The 18,789-nt window shown below is 34.1% G+C and overlaps 1 protein-coding gene across 3 annotated transcripts in view; it reads left to right on the top strand.

The window, feature by feature from the left end:
• LOC118183998 (uncharacterized) overlaps window positions 1-18,789 on the top strand; it is a 153,447-nt gene that overhangs the window by 102,804 nt on the left and 31,854 nt on the right. For 2 of the 3 annotated variants that reach the window (XM_035353634.2, XM_035353644.2), the window contains exons 2-4: window positions 120-1,708; window positions 7,407-7,560; window positions 7,671-11,744. In XM_035353634.2, the coding sequence (XP_035209525.1) occupies window positions 266-1,708; window positions 7,407-7,560; window positions 7,671-11,744 (5,671 nt within the window). In that variant the 5' untranslated portion in view covers window positions 120-265. Of the gene's footprint in view, window positions 1-119; window positions 1,709-7,406; window positions 7,561-7,670; window positions 11,745-11,864; window positions 11,988-18,789 lie in introns of all 3 variants that reach the window. The other variant, XR_004757341.2, reaches the window with a different exon arrangement.

Here is an 18,789-nt window from a genome sequence, read left to right as displayed (position 1 = left end):
GAAATATTTTAACAGATTCCCCCCCCTCTTTTTTTTTTTTTTTTTTTTTTTGTCTTTTGTATGTATGCTAGTTTTTACTAGATATCTGTATGTTTTTTTTTTTTTTTTCTCCTCAACAGAAACAGAGTGGTTCATCCTCTCTCATAACCAAACCATATAAGATTGACGACTTCTGTCTCTTCAATTCATGAGGCTGAGGTGGAGTTAAAGAAGCGTTTCTGGGAATGTGCACTCCTTGCTTGTGGTGGCGTGACAACGGAGGCCAATGAAAGACAACTCGCTGGATGGCCACCGTGGAAAGGTGGCTCTATCCGACACCACGAGGAACGCCACACAGCTCTGTTCAACGGCCAGTAACGCAACTAACAGTGGAATCAAGTGCGATCTGAAGAGTCCCCCATCCACGGCCGGTGCTACAACTGCCAACGACGGAAGTGCAGCAACCAATTTTGATGATGATTATAACGAATGGGAATTGGGCATCGGAGACTTAATCATAGACTTAGACGCAGACATTGAAAAAACCAACGAACGAAACAGCGGTGGTAGTGGCAATACACAACAGGGTATTTCTCCTCAGCAAACTCACGGTCATCACCATCATCATCATCATCACCACCATCACAACCATCATCACAGTCACCACCAAAACGGCACTGCATCCAGCCCAGGGAGCAGTTCAGTGGGCAATTCATCTATTATTGATTCCCCAAACGCGTCCAGCTCTGCGACTGCTTTTAATTTTCTAGGGTCCCAACCCCCCTGCAACAGTAACTTGGCGGCAGCCATGTCCAATACGAAATCCCCTCGCCTCGCTGGGAATAGTGCTGTGGGCAGTGGAACTAGTGGATCCTCAGCAGGAGCTGGAGTGGTGTCAACATCTGGCAGCAGCAATAATAATGGTGCTAATGCTTCTGCTTCTGGAACATTTGAGCATCAGGCAACTGTAGATAAAGGTTTGAAAATGAAAATTAAACGAAAGACTGTGGGAAATAAATATTCTGAAGCAAAACATGAAATCGTGCAATCGGACACAAAATCCAATTCTGGAGCTTCACACCCACTCTCTGAGAGCATGAATAATTCCAACATTAGCAATAACTGCACAAATAGTACTTCTAATTCAAACTCCCCTGCAGCAAGCTCTGACACTCCTAAATCAAAACATTCTTCAAGCAAGGGGAGAAACAGTAGTCATCGTGAAAAGAAAGAGAAGAACAGGGATAAAGATAAAAATTCAAGTGTTCGCAACAGTACTTCTGCACCAACCAGTGAAATGAATGGTGTAATTGGTGTAATGTCTCCCTTGAAAATCACAAACAGTGGAGTGAGCTTGTCAAGCCCAGCACCGCCGTCCTTGTGTTCAAATTCATCACCTTTGCCTTCTGGCAACAGCAACAATTCTGTAGCTTCTCCTGGCATGCCTCGTAGTGGAACAGGCACAAATGTTGCCAATTCCCCTGCTAGTAACTGTGCTCAAGAAACTACACAACCCACAACTGCACTAATTAATTTGCCAAGTCAGGGTATTTCTTCCTCTAGTTCTCCCCCAATGCCGAACTTAACTTTGAAGCTGGAAAATAAATTTGCACCTAGTCCCATCTCTCAGTCATCTGCTGTTCCAGCTGTCATAATCAAACAGGAGGATAGACCTTGTTCTCCACCTCTGAAGAAAATAAAGCTTGAAAATTCGGACAAAATTGCAGAGGTATATATATATTTTTTTCCAAGTTCAAAAGATATTTAAAGATTGTAGTGTATTTAAAAGAAATAGGTCTTTGGAAGTACAGGAAATAAAAAGAGAAGTGCAGTAAAGTATTTTATACATATGTGCATTTTGAAATAAATATTTTTAAGTTAATCTGGAAGTACTGGAGAAGACTGTGGTAGCTCTTGACTTGAACATATTTTGAGTCATGGATGAAAATCATTAGATTTACGCTAGAAAAAGTAAAACATAATAAGTACATAAAGCAGTTAATTGTTTAAAAAAACAATAATAAAAATACACAATTTTTTATTTTTGAATTTTTTTTACAATAGTGTGTTTTCTAAATCATTAGGATATTCTAAGTTCCCATTATTCCAAATTATACTGTTGTTACTTCCAGATTACTTTCAGTTTTGTTGTTCTAAATTCATTTTTGACAATTATTTCCAGAGAAATCGAGGATTTGTTTAAAACTTGCCATTCTGATACAATTAGAGAGTGGTATTTTAGTTCTAGTTGTAAATAAATGTTAAAAATTCTGATGCTTTTCCTTTAATTGGACAGCAGTTGCACCAGACATAAATAGTGGTACAAAATATAGTGTGAAATAATGACATTTGAATGATATATTGAAGATGTGTCACTAGGGCTTAATTTATAGTCAAAAACAGTGGATAAAAAACAGATAAATTATAAATTAAAATAATTATTGCAAAATTTGTCTAAAATAACAAAACAAATGAAAGGCGAGTAAAGATAACAAGTGCTAGAGATTCAAAGAAAGGTAAAAACTATTCTGAATAATATATGATGGTCGTATAAAACTGTTTCCTTATTTTGGTATCTAACTCATTTAAGTTCTTTGGTCAAGTGGGTAAAATCAATACTCCTTTAATGTTAGTTAGGGAAGTGATGGGTAAAATGCATAAATTTCGTCTACCTGAAATTACTGCTATTCAGTATTGGGTATTTTCCCCCCAGGTGTCAAGGTTTTTCCAAATATTTGGCTTTTCCATGGGAAAGCAAATCATGCATTCAGTAGTTGGTACCAATGCTAGTTTTACTAATCGCTAAATTGAGTGCATTATTAATAGAAATTTGTGGTATTAGGATTCAATTATAGAAAATTATAAAAAGAAAATCTTGTAGTTGCTCTGTCCTTTAGTTAATTTACTTAAATATTTTCAAATGTGTGTTTTCCTCCTTTATTTTATACATATTCATTATACTTTTTCCTGTTCAGATCTTTGTGAAGTTTCAAGATGGTCATTGATAATTTTGTCTAAATTTTAAAATTAACTTTGTTTAGAAACTAATTGGTTTAATTGTGGAAGCTATTTCTTTTATTGATGAAGCAGTGTGAGCAGTCAAGTGATGTGCAGTTTTCCAGACCATTTATATAAAAGCTTAAAGTAATTGGTGTAGCTTTGATGGAAGAGACAAACAGAAATTTGGATTAAAAAGGGGGGATTGCATTACTATTTCTTTCACATCATAATCCTCTTTTTAAAATTTCAGTTTCTTAGACTTCTATCTGGTTGACATTTTTTTCAAAGTACAGTACAAAGTATTTAATCCGGACTCTTTGGGAGTTCGGTGATTCCGGATTACGTTTTTTTCCGCATTATAGATCATCAATTTAAATCAAGATGGCATGCAGAAATTATACAATTAAAAATATGAAACCATAATTTATGAAATAAAGAGCAGTTATGATTTAAAGGGTATTAAAATTTACAAAAAAAAAAGCTTAATATTTATTTGTTTACTTTATTAAACATTTCTTTCAACGCGCACATGCGTAAAACATACATTGTTAATAGTCGAAATTACAAAATTGCAACTAGAAAACTATTTGATGTGTATTCGTGATATTTATAATGACGAGAAAATTGATTTAAATCACATCGGAGTGCATCGAGAGGAAACACTACATTTAGTAAGGAATTGTAAGCAGAATAAAATAAAAACATTTGCCCTGAAGATGAGGATAGTGCTGACAGATCAACTTCCAGTTCATTGCGCGCTGCGACGTCCCCCCCCCCTGCAGGGCAGCGTGAAATTGATAAACAGATCTCGGAACGGTTAGAGAAACAAATCACCTCTCTGTCACTTTCTTCATGCCTTTATCCATTTTTTGCAGCAATTCCTTTTTTTGTTTAATGGACATCGAAACATGCTTTCGCTTTGTAGATCCTTTTGCAGCTCCAGAATTGGAAACTCTTTTTGACATAATCGAAAGTTCAAGCTTACTTTTTATAAAATTGCTCTAACAGTCTGCAAAAAATAATAAGCCGAATCCAATTAGAAGATTAAGGAACAACGCAATCTGCAACATTAACAGAAATAGATAATTAGATAATTTTAGCCTAGCTTATACCGTCTGTTATACATGAAACGCGCATGCGTAAACATATTATGCACATACTAAAGGTTTTATGCTCATGCATAAACGCATTATGTGTTTATGCATGCGCAGAAAGTTCGTAGCTTTGAGGTCCGGATTATAGATCATTCTGGATTATGGACGTCCGGATTAAAGACTTTATACTGTATAATGTTGGATAGTAATTACTCGTTTCCAGATGATTTGTTTGCATAGTTAACCCCCCTCCCCCAGAATAAACAATAGATATGGAAAACATATTTTAAGCCTATTTATAGCAATCTAATTTGTAAACTTCAAAATCATGAAGTAATTTTTATAAGCTTCAAAGTCATTAAGTATTAAATCCTTAAATATTTGTTGAAATTGTCTTAATTAAAAATGAAATTATTATGAAAAATTGATTATTAAAATGGTCTGTGATCGTAGACTGATCTTTGGAGCATTTAACTTCCGCAGTACTTTAAATTGAGCAATAAATTATTGTATGTGCATTCTTGCATATTGTGTGTATTGATTTTAAGCAGTCGATTATAAATAGGTCTATTTCTTGCATGAGTGTTCAGAAGCAAACCTAAAATACTTTGTTTGTATCTTGGAAGTATGAATTATACTTGTTATGACCATCCTGTTAATCTTCATTTAAATTTCGCCAACTAGTAGTGTAGTATGTCAGTGGTATTAAAGATGAATGAGCATAGCTTGATGAGGTGCATGATCTAATGTATGGGAAAAGAGCCATCAAAGTCTGTTTTATGGTGCATGCTATATATGAACTTTACTAGGCAGTCACATCATATTTTTATTTACCATGGCTTGATGAAATTTTGTTGATATTGTTAAAACCTCTGCTGTTCCTATAGCATTTTATTTACTTTCTGTGTCTTACAAAATAATGCAAATATACACATAGAATAATAATATATGGTACTTACTATTCAGTCTTATACTGGCACTACTGAATTATATTATGAGACAGTTTTACCATATGTTTTATTCTGTGATTATGTTGGTATTATAGTAGACAGCAGTTGGGTCTCTTACTGATGTATGTCAAGTTCATTGTTAAATAATCTCATTTAGTGTTTTTTTTTAATTTTATTATTATTGATTTCCCCCTCCCTTTGTATTGTATTAAATATTTTATCATTCCGACTATATCACTGTTCATTTTTCTTTCCTGTGTTAAATCTTTTAATTGATTATATTTTCATTGTGTGGCACAACATTTTGCATTTTTTAAATGGCAGTATTAGTTTAGAATGGTATAGAACAAGTGTATTATAAGAAACATAGGGAAGCGATTTCTGCTCTGAGCTAACATTCCGCCATTGAGAGAAAATGAAAGGGAATTTATGAAAGCCTATAATAATTGTGAGTAGTACTTAGCTGCAAGAGTCATCAGAAAAGCAGCAGGGAAAGTCATTGGACAATGACTGGGAAAAAATTATTAGTTCTAGGTGATATTTTATAATTTCTAGAAATTGTGTTAGTTACAATTTTTTTTCTGTTAAAATTTAAGACAGCCAGAGATATACAGTAGATAAACAAAATAATTAAATTTAATTTATTATGGCTAGGTAACAATATAGTCATGTAAAGAAAAATGTCTTGATGGTGAATTGGCCCTAAGGTGAAATGGGATGACTGCGAAGCGACAACAGTGAAACAGCAGTGGTGAATAGTGTTTTTTCTTTGACTCTAGGGAAGAGAATTTTTATAGAAAGCTTAACACCTTTATGTTCAAATTCTCATTGATTTCTTTTTAAATTAAAATTTTATTTTCAAATTAGGAATTCATATTTCTGAGGTTTTGGAAAGTGAAAAATGACCATGTTTTACTTTAAAAAGATTTTATAATATCAAAATGTGTGTGCATCTGGCAGCATAAGATTCTAATGGTGACAATTTATTAAATGTATTTGTATATTTAGTACTAATAAATGCTTAAAGATGCATAGTATTTATTTGTAGTCTTTAAATTCATGAATTTCTTATTTAAAAGCAAAAAGAATGTAGCAATGTAAATTTCACAAAATGTTATCTACATTTTCTGTATGTAAATAGAAAAAAATTTTATAGACCATAAGCACACCATAAATGACTACTTTAAAGCAGTCAAATGTCAGAATCCGTTCTTCCTGTTGTTTCTTATCGGTGTGCATAGAAAGCAAAAGACAGTGGAAGATACCATTAAGTTAATGAAAGGGAAAAATGGAATGATGATGAAAAATTAGTTTTTTTGTCAGGAAACAGGCAATAATTTAACACTTCCCCAAGTTAATTTTTGTATGAATTTTGTAATTTTGAGCTTAAATTTGGGAAAGGTTTTGCAGCATTTTAAGCCAATAATTTACTTGCTTTATAACTTCTTATTACTGCAACAATTTTATACACACTTAATGCAATTAAAAATTTGGGGATTCCCTTCCCCTTTTTTGTTTTATATATTAGACAAAGAATATATTCAGAATTTTGTTCTGTGTATTTAAAATATGTAGGATGAAATGTGATTATGAAACCTGATTTTTCATGACTTTCATATTCAGCTGTATGAAGTTGTAGAAGTGCAGTTCATGCAAATTCAATATTCATTTTATATTTGAATGAAATGTCTCTGCAAAAGCCATCTATAGCTTTAATCAAGGATTTGAATATTTTTACATTTGTTATTGTGTTATTTATGTATATAAATATGAAATGTAATTTTCAAGCATAATTGTAATAATAATAAAATTCCATTTTAGTTAAATAAATAATTTCCTTAATAGTATGATTGTGTGGTAAATATAAAATAAGAATACAAGGAAGGGACATCATTATTGTTTAAATGTTTTAATGTCATTTAATAAATTCCAGTGAGTCAAGCCAAAGTTATCACTTTCTATATTCCCACCATAATTACTAGGAAGGCATTCCTTAGTCTTTTATTTTATGATAGGGTTCAGAGATACTATAATAAATTTAATGACTAAGCATTTATTGCACAAGAATTAATCAAGTTTGCATGCTTTTAGACTTGTAAATTAGTACCGTCTTAATTCCAAATTTAAAAAATAAACACAAAAATACTGTGATTTTTAAATTATTTATTTATTTATCTGATTTAATGATGAATACTCACCAAATGAGTAGAAAATTTAGTTGTTATATTTTAGACATCTACCGTAACATGTATAGAGTTTTAAATATTTATAATTTTTTTGTGAACGCTGCTTTTTCTGAAAACTTAATTGTTGTTGTTAAGCACAATTTAATGATATTGTGTATGAATACTCTGTTTTGCATGCTACTTATTTTTTTTCCCAGGATGAATCTCCAGGATCTCCTATTCCTCCAGAGATGAAAGATACCAGTACTTGTACATCAGTGGGTACTATCACCGAGCCTGATTGTTTAGGTCCATGTGAACCTGGAACAAGTGTTATGTTAGAGGGCATTGTTTGGCAAGAAACAGAAGGAGGCAAGTGTTTATTTTTTATTTGAAAAAAAAAAACTATTTAATCTGTTATTTGGATAAAATCTGAAAGATAACTTCTGCTTTATATTTAATACATTTTCCTTCTTTTTTAGGAGTGCTGGTTGTCAACGTGACATGGCGTGGCAAAACATATGTTGGCACTCTCTTGGACTGCACAAAGCATGATTGGGCTCCTCCTAGATTCTGTGAATCTCCTACTAGTGATGTAGATTCTAAAACGTCTAAAGGACGTGGAAAAAGAGGACGAGGAGGCAATAATAGTTCTAGTGACATGAATTCATTTGCTGATGCTCGGAACTGTGTACAAAGTAAATTGCGCAATGGTAAAGGAAGGCGTACTACAATAAATAGTAATGCATCGAGTTCAGGATTCACTGTACCAAACAGCCCTGCAAAAAGTGAAGGTGGTGGATCGAATAATAAAAGAAAAGGTAGACCAGCTGATTTAGAAATCAGCACACCACCTGTGGACAGCAAATCTTCCAAAAGAAGTCGGACTCAAAATCGTACGATGCCTACCTCTTCTGCCCCTGCAGAATTTCCCCAACCGTCCTCTCCAGTGTTGATTGTTTGTCCAGAACCTAATTGTAGCAAAAAGTACAAACATATCAATGGTCTTCGGTATCACCAAACACATGCACATAGTGCATCGGACAGTAGTAAAATGGACGATACTACAACAGAGGATAGTAAAGATGTTACCAATAGCTCTGATAATGAAGAGAGCCTCCAAGAAAGTGCTAGTGTGTCTACAAGTCCTGCACCCACTTTTGCAAATACTGTTCCTGCACATCCTGATAGTGGTAAAATGCTACTTAACGAAACTGCTTCGTCTTCCTCAAGTGTGAATGGTCTTCCTGATAGTGATCCCTACAGTTTAACTACAGATTTGTCAACATTAGCTTCCGTTGCTATTAGTGATTCAAAATCTGGTCAGAAAATTAATAATTCATCAAGACCTGTTCCAGTTGCTCTGCATTCTGCAGTTTCTCAGGACTTATCAGTAGGTAGTTCAGATGGAGATAATATCACTCCAACATCTGTATTACCTGTCCCAATGTCTAATTCCTCACCACCTTCTGTGTCTGTTTCTTCTCCAGCGTTACCTGCGGCTACTACATCACCTTCTAGTGGTGTAAGTTTATCTACAGCTATATCAGCTGTGACAACTTCTGTGATTCAATCTTCCAGCACTGTAGATAATTCTCCTGTTTCACAACCTGTAACTGTGAGCATTCCATCATCTCATGTCATCTTCAATCAGGGTATTTCTGGATCTAATATTACTACTGCCTCTACTTATACAACATCAACTGTTGTATGTAATAATTCTAATCCACTTTCTCCATCGAGAAGTAATTTATCTTCAGCCAGTGTTACTTCCACATTTGCTTCAATATCTTCAATTGCTAGTACAACTGTATCAAGTCCTTCTGCAATACTTCCAGTGATTGATAAAAGTAAAATTAAGCAGGAGAAGCCTGATAAATATAAGCCTAAATCTCCCTTAGCAACGCCATCAATTAGGCCAATAGTACCTGCTCCTACACAATTAATTGCTCTTTCTGCAAATATACCTACTGTTCATCCTGGTATTGGTATGAATACTCATAGTGTTGTGAATTCACAGTTAAAACCCATACAGCCTAAACCAACCATACTTGGAGAACCTTCAACTGTTAACCCAGCTCTTGAAAGCTTGAAGAAAGAGAAAAGCAAGCATAAAAAGAAAAGTAAGGATAAGGATAAAGAAAGGGAAAAGAAAATTCCTTCCCTTCCTCTTACTCCTACAAAGTTAGGAATGAATCCTAACGAGGAATGTGAAGCTATGGAACTGACCTCATATCCTAGTTTAGAGGCTGTTTCTGGATCTTCTGGTCCACTTCCTGGAGCTCCTCATTCTACTCTGTCTCCTCTTGTCTCTCAGCCTAAACCTCCAGAATCTTCCATGGATATGAGTTTGCCTGATGACAGTATGAATGAAAATATTCAAAGTCCTGCTTATTCGGACATATCAGATGCTAATGATACAGCACCTGTCTTAGAGTCAGAGGTACCATCAGGCAAAGAGAAAGAAGATAAAGTTGGCAAGACAACACCTGATGCATCACAGTCTCCAGCTGCAAACGTTAGTGCATATGGAATGTATCCATATTATAGTCACCCGCCTTATCTTATACCCTCAGTGTCTCCACAAAGTGCGGTGTCTGGATCACAAGGTCCAAACATAGTTGAAAAGAGTGACTTAACTAAAAAGAGTGATCAAGACCGTGTTAAAGAAAGCAGACCGTGGAGTAATCCAAGTATTGAATCTAGAGAGCGGCAGCACATAGATCACCATGAGTCAGATAAAAAAGCATCACGAGATGAAAATGCCCAGAATTCCAACTCTGTTTCATCTCCAGCTTTAACAGGTGGTCCTATGGCAGAATATCCCATTCAGCAACATTATTCTTATCCTTATGGTTATCCGCAAACTTACCCTTATCCAATGGAGCCAGCATATCATATGCATCTTTTAGAATCAGACCCACACTATAAGCAACAGTATAAACAATACGTTGAAGAACAGCAGCGAGCGTACAAAGAACAGCAGCATCATCATCAGCAACAGCAGTTACAACAGCAGCTGCAACAGCAAGCACAGCATCATTCTCATCAGCCTCATCACCATTCACATCAATCTCATCATCAAAACAAATCTCAGCATCATTCATCTGCAAAGGAAGACAGAGACAGAGGACGAGAAAGTAAAGAGAGAAGTGGAAATCTTGACAAACTGTCTACTAATAATTTAATTGTGGAACATTCAAGTAAAATTCAGCATTCCTCTATTTCTTTGGTGTCGAATAAAGATCACGATGTTCGTGAAATTGAAACGCGACCACCATCTTTACCTGCACAGGCAAGGAGTGATTCCTCTACATCTTCTGCATCAGCTGCTGCTTTGAAAGAAAAGCAAAACGAAAATCATCAAATTTTAAAAGAGAATATTGAGTTGAAGTCTCAAATGGATGATAGTAAAAACAAAATAAATCAGTATGAAATGGCTATGCTCTATGAAAGACACAAAGAAGATATGAGACGTTATTATACTATGTATCAGGATCGGACTCTAGAGCAGCACCACCAAAAACTGGAACCAGGTATTCATCACCATACGCATCACCATCAAACCATTCAGTCACATGGTCATATACAAACTGCATCTGCATCATATTCGTCGTCATCTGTCAAAACTCATAAAGAAGAAATATCTAGTTCCATTCCCAGTCATGCAAAATCGAGTCATTATGGAGATAACACAAGGTCATCTGTTGTTTCTCCAGCAAAATCTGATCATATTAAAAATTCCCATTCAAACTCAACTTCTAGTCCTAAAGGTAGTATTCGAGATACTGCATTAAGTTCTAAGGAATATTTAAGTTCTGCCTCAAGCAGGGAGAGTAGTACATCAAGTAAAAAAGATGTACAAAACAAAAGTTCTGAGAGATCAGAAAGCTCCGTGCGAGAGGAGAAAAAAAGTGATAAAAATAAAGTTGAAACGAAAGTTGAGCCTGAAGGTCAAAAACCCACAATGGAAACTACGGGACCTCCACCACCACCTACAAACTCTTATGCTTATCTTCATCCACCTTATCATATACAGCCACCCCCTCCTCATTTTTCACATATGCCTTTTGAGCCAACCCATGCTATGTATCGTGGTGGAATAAATCCAATGATTGTGTCAGCTCCACATTATGGTAATTCTCCATATGTTCATCCTCAGTTAAGGTATGTGACACCTGGAACTTGTGAACTACCCTCTCATTCTCAACCTCCAGACTCTATGAGTAACAAATTACATCCAGCTGGGGCACCAAAAGCCTTGGACTTATTGCACCAAGTTTCGCAACACTATACAACTACTCATAAAATTCATGAACTACAGGAGCATGCATTAATGTCTCCCACTCCTACATCCACGCCTTCATCTACTCCATCTACAGCATCCAGTTCCAGCAATGGAAAATCAACTTCAGCTGAACCTGTTGTCACTGTTGCTAAAATGGAAGTTGGGGGCTCACGAGATGCTTCTCGATCCCCACCTACACAGCGGCATCTGCATACCCATCATCATACCCATGTAGGAGTTGGATACCCTATATACGACCCTTATGGAGGTAAGAAGCTTGACAATGTATAAGTTTATTTCATAATCTAGTCCATGGCATTGCATTAGATATAGAGATGGAATTTAAAAGAAGTACTTAAAATAGATCCTGTTTCTTTTCATTTTGTAGGCAAGGAGAGTAAATGACACATCATACTTTTTTCTGTAAATAACTGCAGGCATGCATTTTTGAATTTGCAGAGAGTTAAAACAATATATATCTTTCAGTTTAAGAAGAAGGCTGATGAAAGAGGTTTTATAGTAGTTTTTAAAATATGTTATGTAAAATTAAATTATAATTAATGAATATTTTCTGGTGAAGTCGAATTTGCTCAAAGTATTTTTGCTGTGCTAATTCATATTATATCCAAAGTTTTTTACTGAAATACAGCATTTTGTTTCGTTCCCATTAATAAAACTTTTGAGAAAGGTACTAAAATGTTGTACTAAATAGTTTTCCAGTAAATGTTTAGGATGCAATGTTAAAGATTTTTTTCGCTGTTTATGCTGATCTAAGAAACATAAATGCAAAGAAGTTTTAAGTAATATATTTGTTGTGTTCTATAAATACTTAATCTTGCAACCCTTAAAGCCTAATGTGTTACATTTATTAAATTTAAATTTGCATTCAAAAGTATATGCTTCCATATATTTAAGTGTTTAAAATGTACAGATTTAAACATAAAAAAAATTAATTAAATCTGTATCTTTAAAAATTATTTGTACATGTATCTGTGTATTTTACTTGTTTAAATTGCCGTGAATCTAAAAAAGAGTTTGAACAGTTGTGGACCAAATCTGGTATCTTTGGAAATAATGTTGAGCATATTTTTCTCTTGATTAGTGACAGTATTGGGCTAAATTTTGTACATTGTAAGAAAAAAGAAAGTTTCATAAAAAAAAAAAAAGTTTTTTTGTTTATTATGAATTTGGTATAATTGTAAGTTGCACTTGAAGAAATCATGATTCCTTTTTACTCAGTCTAAAGCTCCTACTACTAAATTCAAACTAATTAGCTTTCCCTTTATGTTTTGAAAATAATATAACCAGTAATGTAAATTAACTTGGTTTGAAAAATGTTCTAGAATTTTGATGTATAGAACTATTCTTGTAGTCATTAGAGTCCTCTATAATTACTTTGAAGCCTTAACAAAATAATTTTTTTGTACTTTATAAAAATATAAACATTGGAAAAAATTTAATTTTTGTTTTTTGCAGAATTCATAGTGAAAAATGAAGCACAAATTTCCCTTCCTACCTCTTTCTTAAGTTTAAAAAAGAAAAGACATTTACTTTTCATTTTCAGAGAGACAGAATTCGGTTTGTAATTATTTCACAAATTCAATAGATGGTTTTTACTTAGAGTATATTGTATCTGAAAGAAAAATTATTTTATAATAAATATGTGAATCAATAGTATGTATTACTTTATGCTCTATGCAAGTTTTTTTTGGGGGGGGGAGATTCTAATAAAAATGTCAGGTAAATAGATTTTTATCTGTGTTATTAAATTTTGTTTACACTTGTTTTAGGGAGAAAAAAGTATAGGATTTTAAATAAAAAATTTAAAGTATAGTTTTTTTATTATTATTTTATTATCATTAAACAGATGAAAGCAGTTTGCATGGGACACATATATTGTTGCATAAAATTCTCGTATTTTTGTATTAGCCGTGTCATCTCAATTCAAGAATCATGTATCAGATAACCATTTAGCAAAGAAGCATTTTGAAATAAAATTTGGATGTTATTTATCTGCTTGATTCACAAAAATATTTGGTGACTTTGCAAATTGACATTTAAAGCCTATCTGAAATGGTATTGCGAATGGGAAAGTGTCAATATTTCTGAGGGGAGGGGGAAAAAAAAACCTACAGATTGCTTTTAGGACTATCATTAGATGTGCTTTATGAATAATCAATAAAAGACCATGTGGGTCTTTAAAAAATTGACTGTTCATGCTTTGCAGTCACTTATGTTAGCACTAAGTCAAGTCAATTTTAGCATGCCCTTCCTGCAACTTAATGCAACTAGGGTAGACACCCGTAATCAGCCTCCTTATTAGGTGGGAGGGCCGGGCATGTCTGCCATGACCTCTTAGAGAATTAATCTAGTACTCTAGCTACGCCAGGGTGCCTCAAATCCTCCAGGGCTGAACCGAGCCACCGGATGCTTATACACCTCGGGTCTCGGAGACCACCCTGAAGGGAGGCCCTCAATAGGCACCCATGTCAATTTGGCGATCTGTGATTGGTCGTTGATGTGTCCCTGTCAGTACTATATGGCTACCCGTCACCGAGTGTTGAAACTAAATAACGTTTGCATAATCCGAGTTCAGAAAACAAAACATTTATTTTACACATTTTAAAGAAATAACGTTCTGAAACAACATGTTTCATCTACACAATCAATCGACGCTCTCACCAGAGCATTACGCCATCAAACTTGGCACACATCCAAAAGTTCAAATTGAAGAATTACAGAAGCGTTGTTGCCACACAAGAAAAGACATATAGTTACAACTTCACACAATAATAAAACAAAAACACACTTTTGAAAAATAGACAATAATAATAAAAATAGTAATAATAAAATTCTTAACAATATTTTCTCGATTATGCAACATCCTCCCCCCTTTTTGAGTCAGTGGCAAACGACTCAAAAACATATGTTATCCTATTAAAAAGGTCTAGTACATTAGGCTTCTTAACAAGCCGTCCTGACGACGTAAATTTCTGTTTTATATGCTGTACGTCAGTCTGATCGTTTTTCTTATCGTCGTTAACGTTAGGCTCTTCAACTAAATAATTTTCACTTAGTTGTATCTCTAGTGAATAAATACGCTGAACGGGCCTTATGAAAATCCCATTCTGAGTTTTTAGTTTAACTGTTCGAACTTTGCCATCCCGACCAGGAATTTTCTCTATAATTTTACCCAAAGGCCAATACAAGCGTTTTTTGAAATCATCGCCTATTAAGACTATCTCCCCAATTTTAGGCAACCGGGTTACTTTATTTTGTGGTTGTTTCATTATTAATTGCCCCAAATATTCTTTTCGGAAACAGTTCCTTAAATCTTTAAGAAGTTTTGTGCGGTATTTAATTCTTCTAAAAAAATGCTGAGAGTCAATTTTATCTATATCTGCTACATTCGAAGTACAATTTTCAATCAAAAACATTGATGGAGTTAAAGGGATAGCATCTTCAGAGTTCTCCGAAATATATGTTAAAGGTCGAGAATTAATTACCGACTCACAATCGCAAATTAAGGTTTCCAGTTCTTCATAAGATAAAACCGATTTTCCCAAAGAACGTCTTAAAAGTTCTTTAACCATGCGAACTAGCCGTTCCCACCAACCTCCCCACCAGGAGGCTGTTGGTGGATTGAATTTCCATACTATTCTCTTTATTTTTGCCTCATTCTCTATTATGTCCCAGTTAAGTTTAGACATTTCGTTATACGTTCCTCGGAAGTTAGTCCCATTGTCAGAATAAATGGTTCGTGGTCTGCCACGTCTGGCTATGAATTGTCTTAAAGCCAAAAGAAAAGATTCTGTTGATAACGAAGTCACCAGTTCTAGATGGATTGCTCTGTACACAGCGCATGTGAAGAGTGCCATCCAAACCTTCTTACCGTTTTTCAAAAACAATGGGCCAGCTAAATCTACTCCCAAAATTTCAAAAGCCCTATAATCTCCTACGCGATCTTCAGGAAGAGGAGTCACTTCGCAAGACATCGGTTTCGCTTTATATCGTTGACATATTACACACCCTTTTAACACATTACGCACAGTTTTACGTTGTTTTAGTATCCAGAATCTTTCTCTTAAAATAGATTGAAGCATTTGAGTTCCAGCATGACAATGTTTCTTATGAACTGACTCAATTAACAATGTAGTAAAGATACATTTACTCGGTAACAAAATTGGTGTTAAAAATTCAGAATTGTCTTTGCGTTCCAATATTCTAGTTTTAACTCTTATAATTTTTTCATTATCAATGAATACATCAAGTGGATTAAGAGCTCCAATGTCAGGGAAATTTGAGCTTTGAACCAACCGAATCAAAACTTTTTCGGAATTTATGATTTCAGCAACAGTTAGTTTAGATTCTTTACACAAATTTGACTTCTTCCTACAGTTAGAAATAAAACGTAACACCCAACCGGTTACACGAATCATTTTTTCATAATCAGAAACTCTTTTTGCATACCAAGGAGTGGTATCCTCTGAAAAGTTAACATTAATAAGTTTTACCTTCCTCTTTTCCAAGTCAGCTTCGCTCGGCTGACAAACAATATTGGTAGGCCAAAATTCAGGGCTTTCTCTTAGCCAGAGAGGTCCCTTAAACCACTCCGAGTTAATCATTTGTTTAGCAGAGCAACCTCGAGATAACACATCTGCTGGGTTCATATTACCGGGCACATGCCTCCATGATTCAGGTTTTGTCAACTTAGTAATTTCTTTAACACGATTGCTTACAAAGTTTGACCAATTACCAGGATTTCTGATCCACCATAATGCGACTGTGGAATCACACCATAAAATTACATTTATATCAAAATCATTAAGAGCTTTACAAACAGAATATAATAATCGGGATCCAATGCAACAGGACATTAATTCCAATCTAGGAATCGTCAAATTCTTAATAGGAGCTACTCTAGATTTTGCTCTTAAGAGACTAATTTTTACACTGCATGAATCAACACTTCTCGCGAAAATACATCCTGCATAAGCATATTTGCAGGCATCGACAAATACATGCAATTCAACTGTTGCAAAGGTTCCAATGAATCGGGGTATTGCCACATTTTTCAACAAAAGTATATCAGATAACCACACAAAAAATTTACTTACAAAATCATGAGGCAATACCTCGTCCCAAGAAAATTTCAACTTCCATGTTTCTTGTAACAAAAGTTTTGGAAGCAAAGTTATTGGTGCAAGTATTCCAATTGGATCAAAAATTGATTGTACAATAGACAGAATCAGTCTCTTAGTTACCTTAGTATCACAAGTTATCATATTTACATTTATATTACACCTTAAAGTATCATTGTCTAAATTCCACAATATTCTGGATGTTGCATAATCGAGAAAATATTGTTAAGAATTTTATTATTATTGTCTATTTTTCAAAAGTGTGTTTTTGTTTTATTATTGTGTGAAGTTGTAACTATATGTCTTTTCTTGTGTGGCAACAACGCTTCTGTAATTCTTCAATTTGAACTTTTGGATGTGTGCCAAGTTTGATGGCGTAATGCTCTGGTGAGAGCGTCGATTGATTGTGTAGATGAAACATGTTGTTTCAGAACGTTATTTCTTTAAAATATGTAAAATAAATGTTTTGTTTTCTGAACTCGGATTATGCAAACGTTATTTAGTTTCAACACTGAGGGTCGTTACCTTGAATTGACTGGACTGACTACGCTTGACTGACTACTACTTGACTGACTATGCTACCAGATCCCCCAGTTCAGGGACTTCTGCAATCCTCCCTGGTCCGGCCGTATAGACCCTCGGGTTCTGGAACCGCCAAGCTCAAAATGCTTTTCCCCCAAGTAACGTAATACAAGATATAGATCTGCCTGCTTTGTACCTCGGGGGGGGGATGTTAACACTAAATCAACTACAGGGCAAAAATGCCCGTGTGGGGGGTTCCTTAATGATAAATTTGCATCTTGATCAAAATTTTTTCATGCAAAGAACTGTAAATCAATTAATTCTGAATTAATATCTCTAAAGATGTGTATTTCAAATCATTAAATAATGTAAGAAGTTAAGCCATGTTTATTAGAAAAAATGTATTACAGAAAAAAATAAAAGCTTCACAAAAATTTCGATAGTATAATAGAATTAAAATAATTCATTTTGAATATAAGTAAACAAAATTTCAATTTTTCAGAAAATCAGGGTCCTTAAGCACTATCCTTATCTTCAGGGCAGATGTTTTTATTTTATTTGGCTTATAATTCCTTACTAAATGTAGTATTTCATCTTGATGTACTCCGTCTTTGATATGATTTAAATCAAATGCCTCGTCATTATAATTCGCTTCTGATAGCGAAGAAAGTGACAGAGGTTATTGAAAACGAAAAAATTTCGATTGACAAATTAGTCGGTATTCTCGACACAGCAATTATAGGACTTGAACAGCGGAACTTTGTAACTGAAGAAGAAATTATGTCTGTTTATAGAATTAAAGAGAATGTATTATCACATAAAAAACGAAGCAACTTAAACAACTTACATTGAAAGAAATGTTTAATGAAGTAAAGAAATAAATATTAAGCTTTTTTTTTGTAAATTTTGATACCCTTTAGATCATAATTGTTCTTTATTTCGTAAATTACGGTTTCATATTTTTAATTTTATAATTTCTGCATGCCATTTTACCAGATTTAAACTGATGATCTATAATCCGGAAAAATCGATAATCCATTTTACCAGATTTAAACTGATGATCTATAATCCGGAATCGCTGAAGTCCCGACGAGTCCGGATTAACGACTTTTGACTGTAGTTAGAATATTTTACTTCTGATACGAGAATCTTTTTCTTAACAATTTTATCTTCTCTTTATTTTTTCTACTTTTCACTAAACACAAGCATGGAAAATATAAAAAATATATCATATGAACAAGCATTATAGAAAAGAAATTTTTTATTAATAAAAAAATTGAAAACTGACAATTTAAAAGATTTATTTAATATGTCTTCATGCATCATACACATGGCTGGCACTAGGCATTTCCCCACCTGATGCAATCTCTGTGGGTCCTAAATTCTGCTGCTTGGTGCTTTTCTAAATTTTGCTTCCAATGCCTGTTCTAAATTCTAAAAATTTTGCTATTCCTAGATTTTTGTTACTCGGTGTGTCACTAAATTCTAAAAATTATGCCACACCAGCTCTGTAACCGAACCTTACCATATATATTTCATATTACTAGAGAAATAAAATTAGCAGCTATTTCTTTACAATCTAAATGCATTTAGTTTTTTCAGAATAACAGAAATCTTTAATTAAATCTAAAAATTCTAAAATGAAAAGGA

The sequence above is a fragment of the Stegodyphus dumicola genome, chromosome 6, assembly GCF_044657685.1.
Source record: "Stegodyphus dumicola isolate Sdum_Otavi_A_Nest chromosome 6, ASM4465768v1".
NCBI lineage: Eukaryota > Metazoa > Arthropoda > Arachnida > Araneae > Eresidae > Stegodyphus > Stegodyphus dumicola.
Note: the sequence above shows the minus strand (reverse complement) of the source record. Positions and strands in the feature narration are given on the sequence as shown.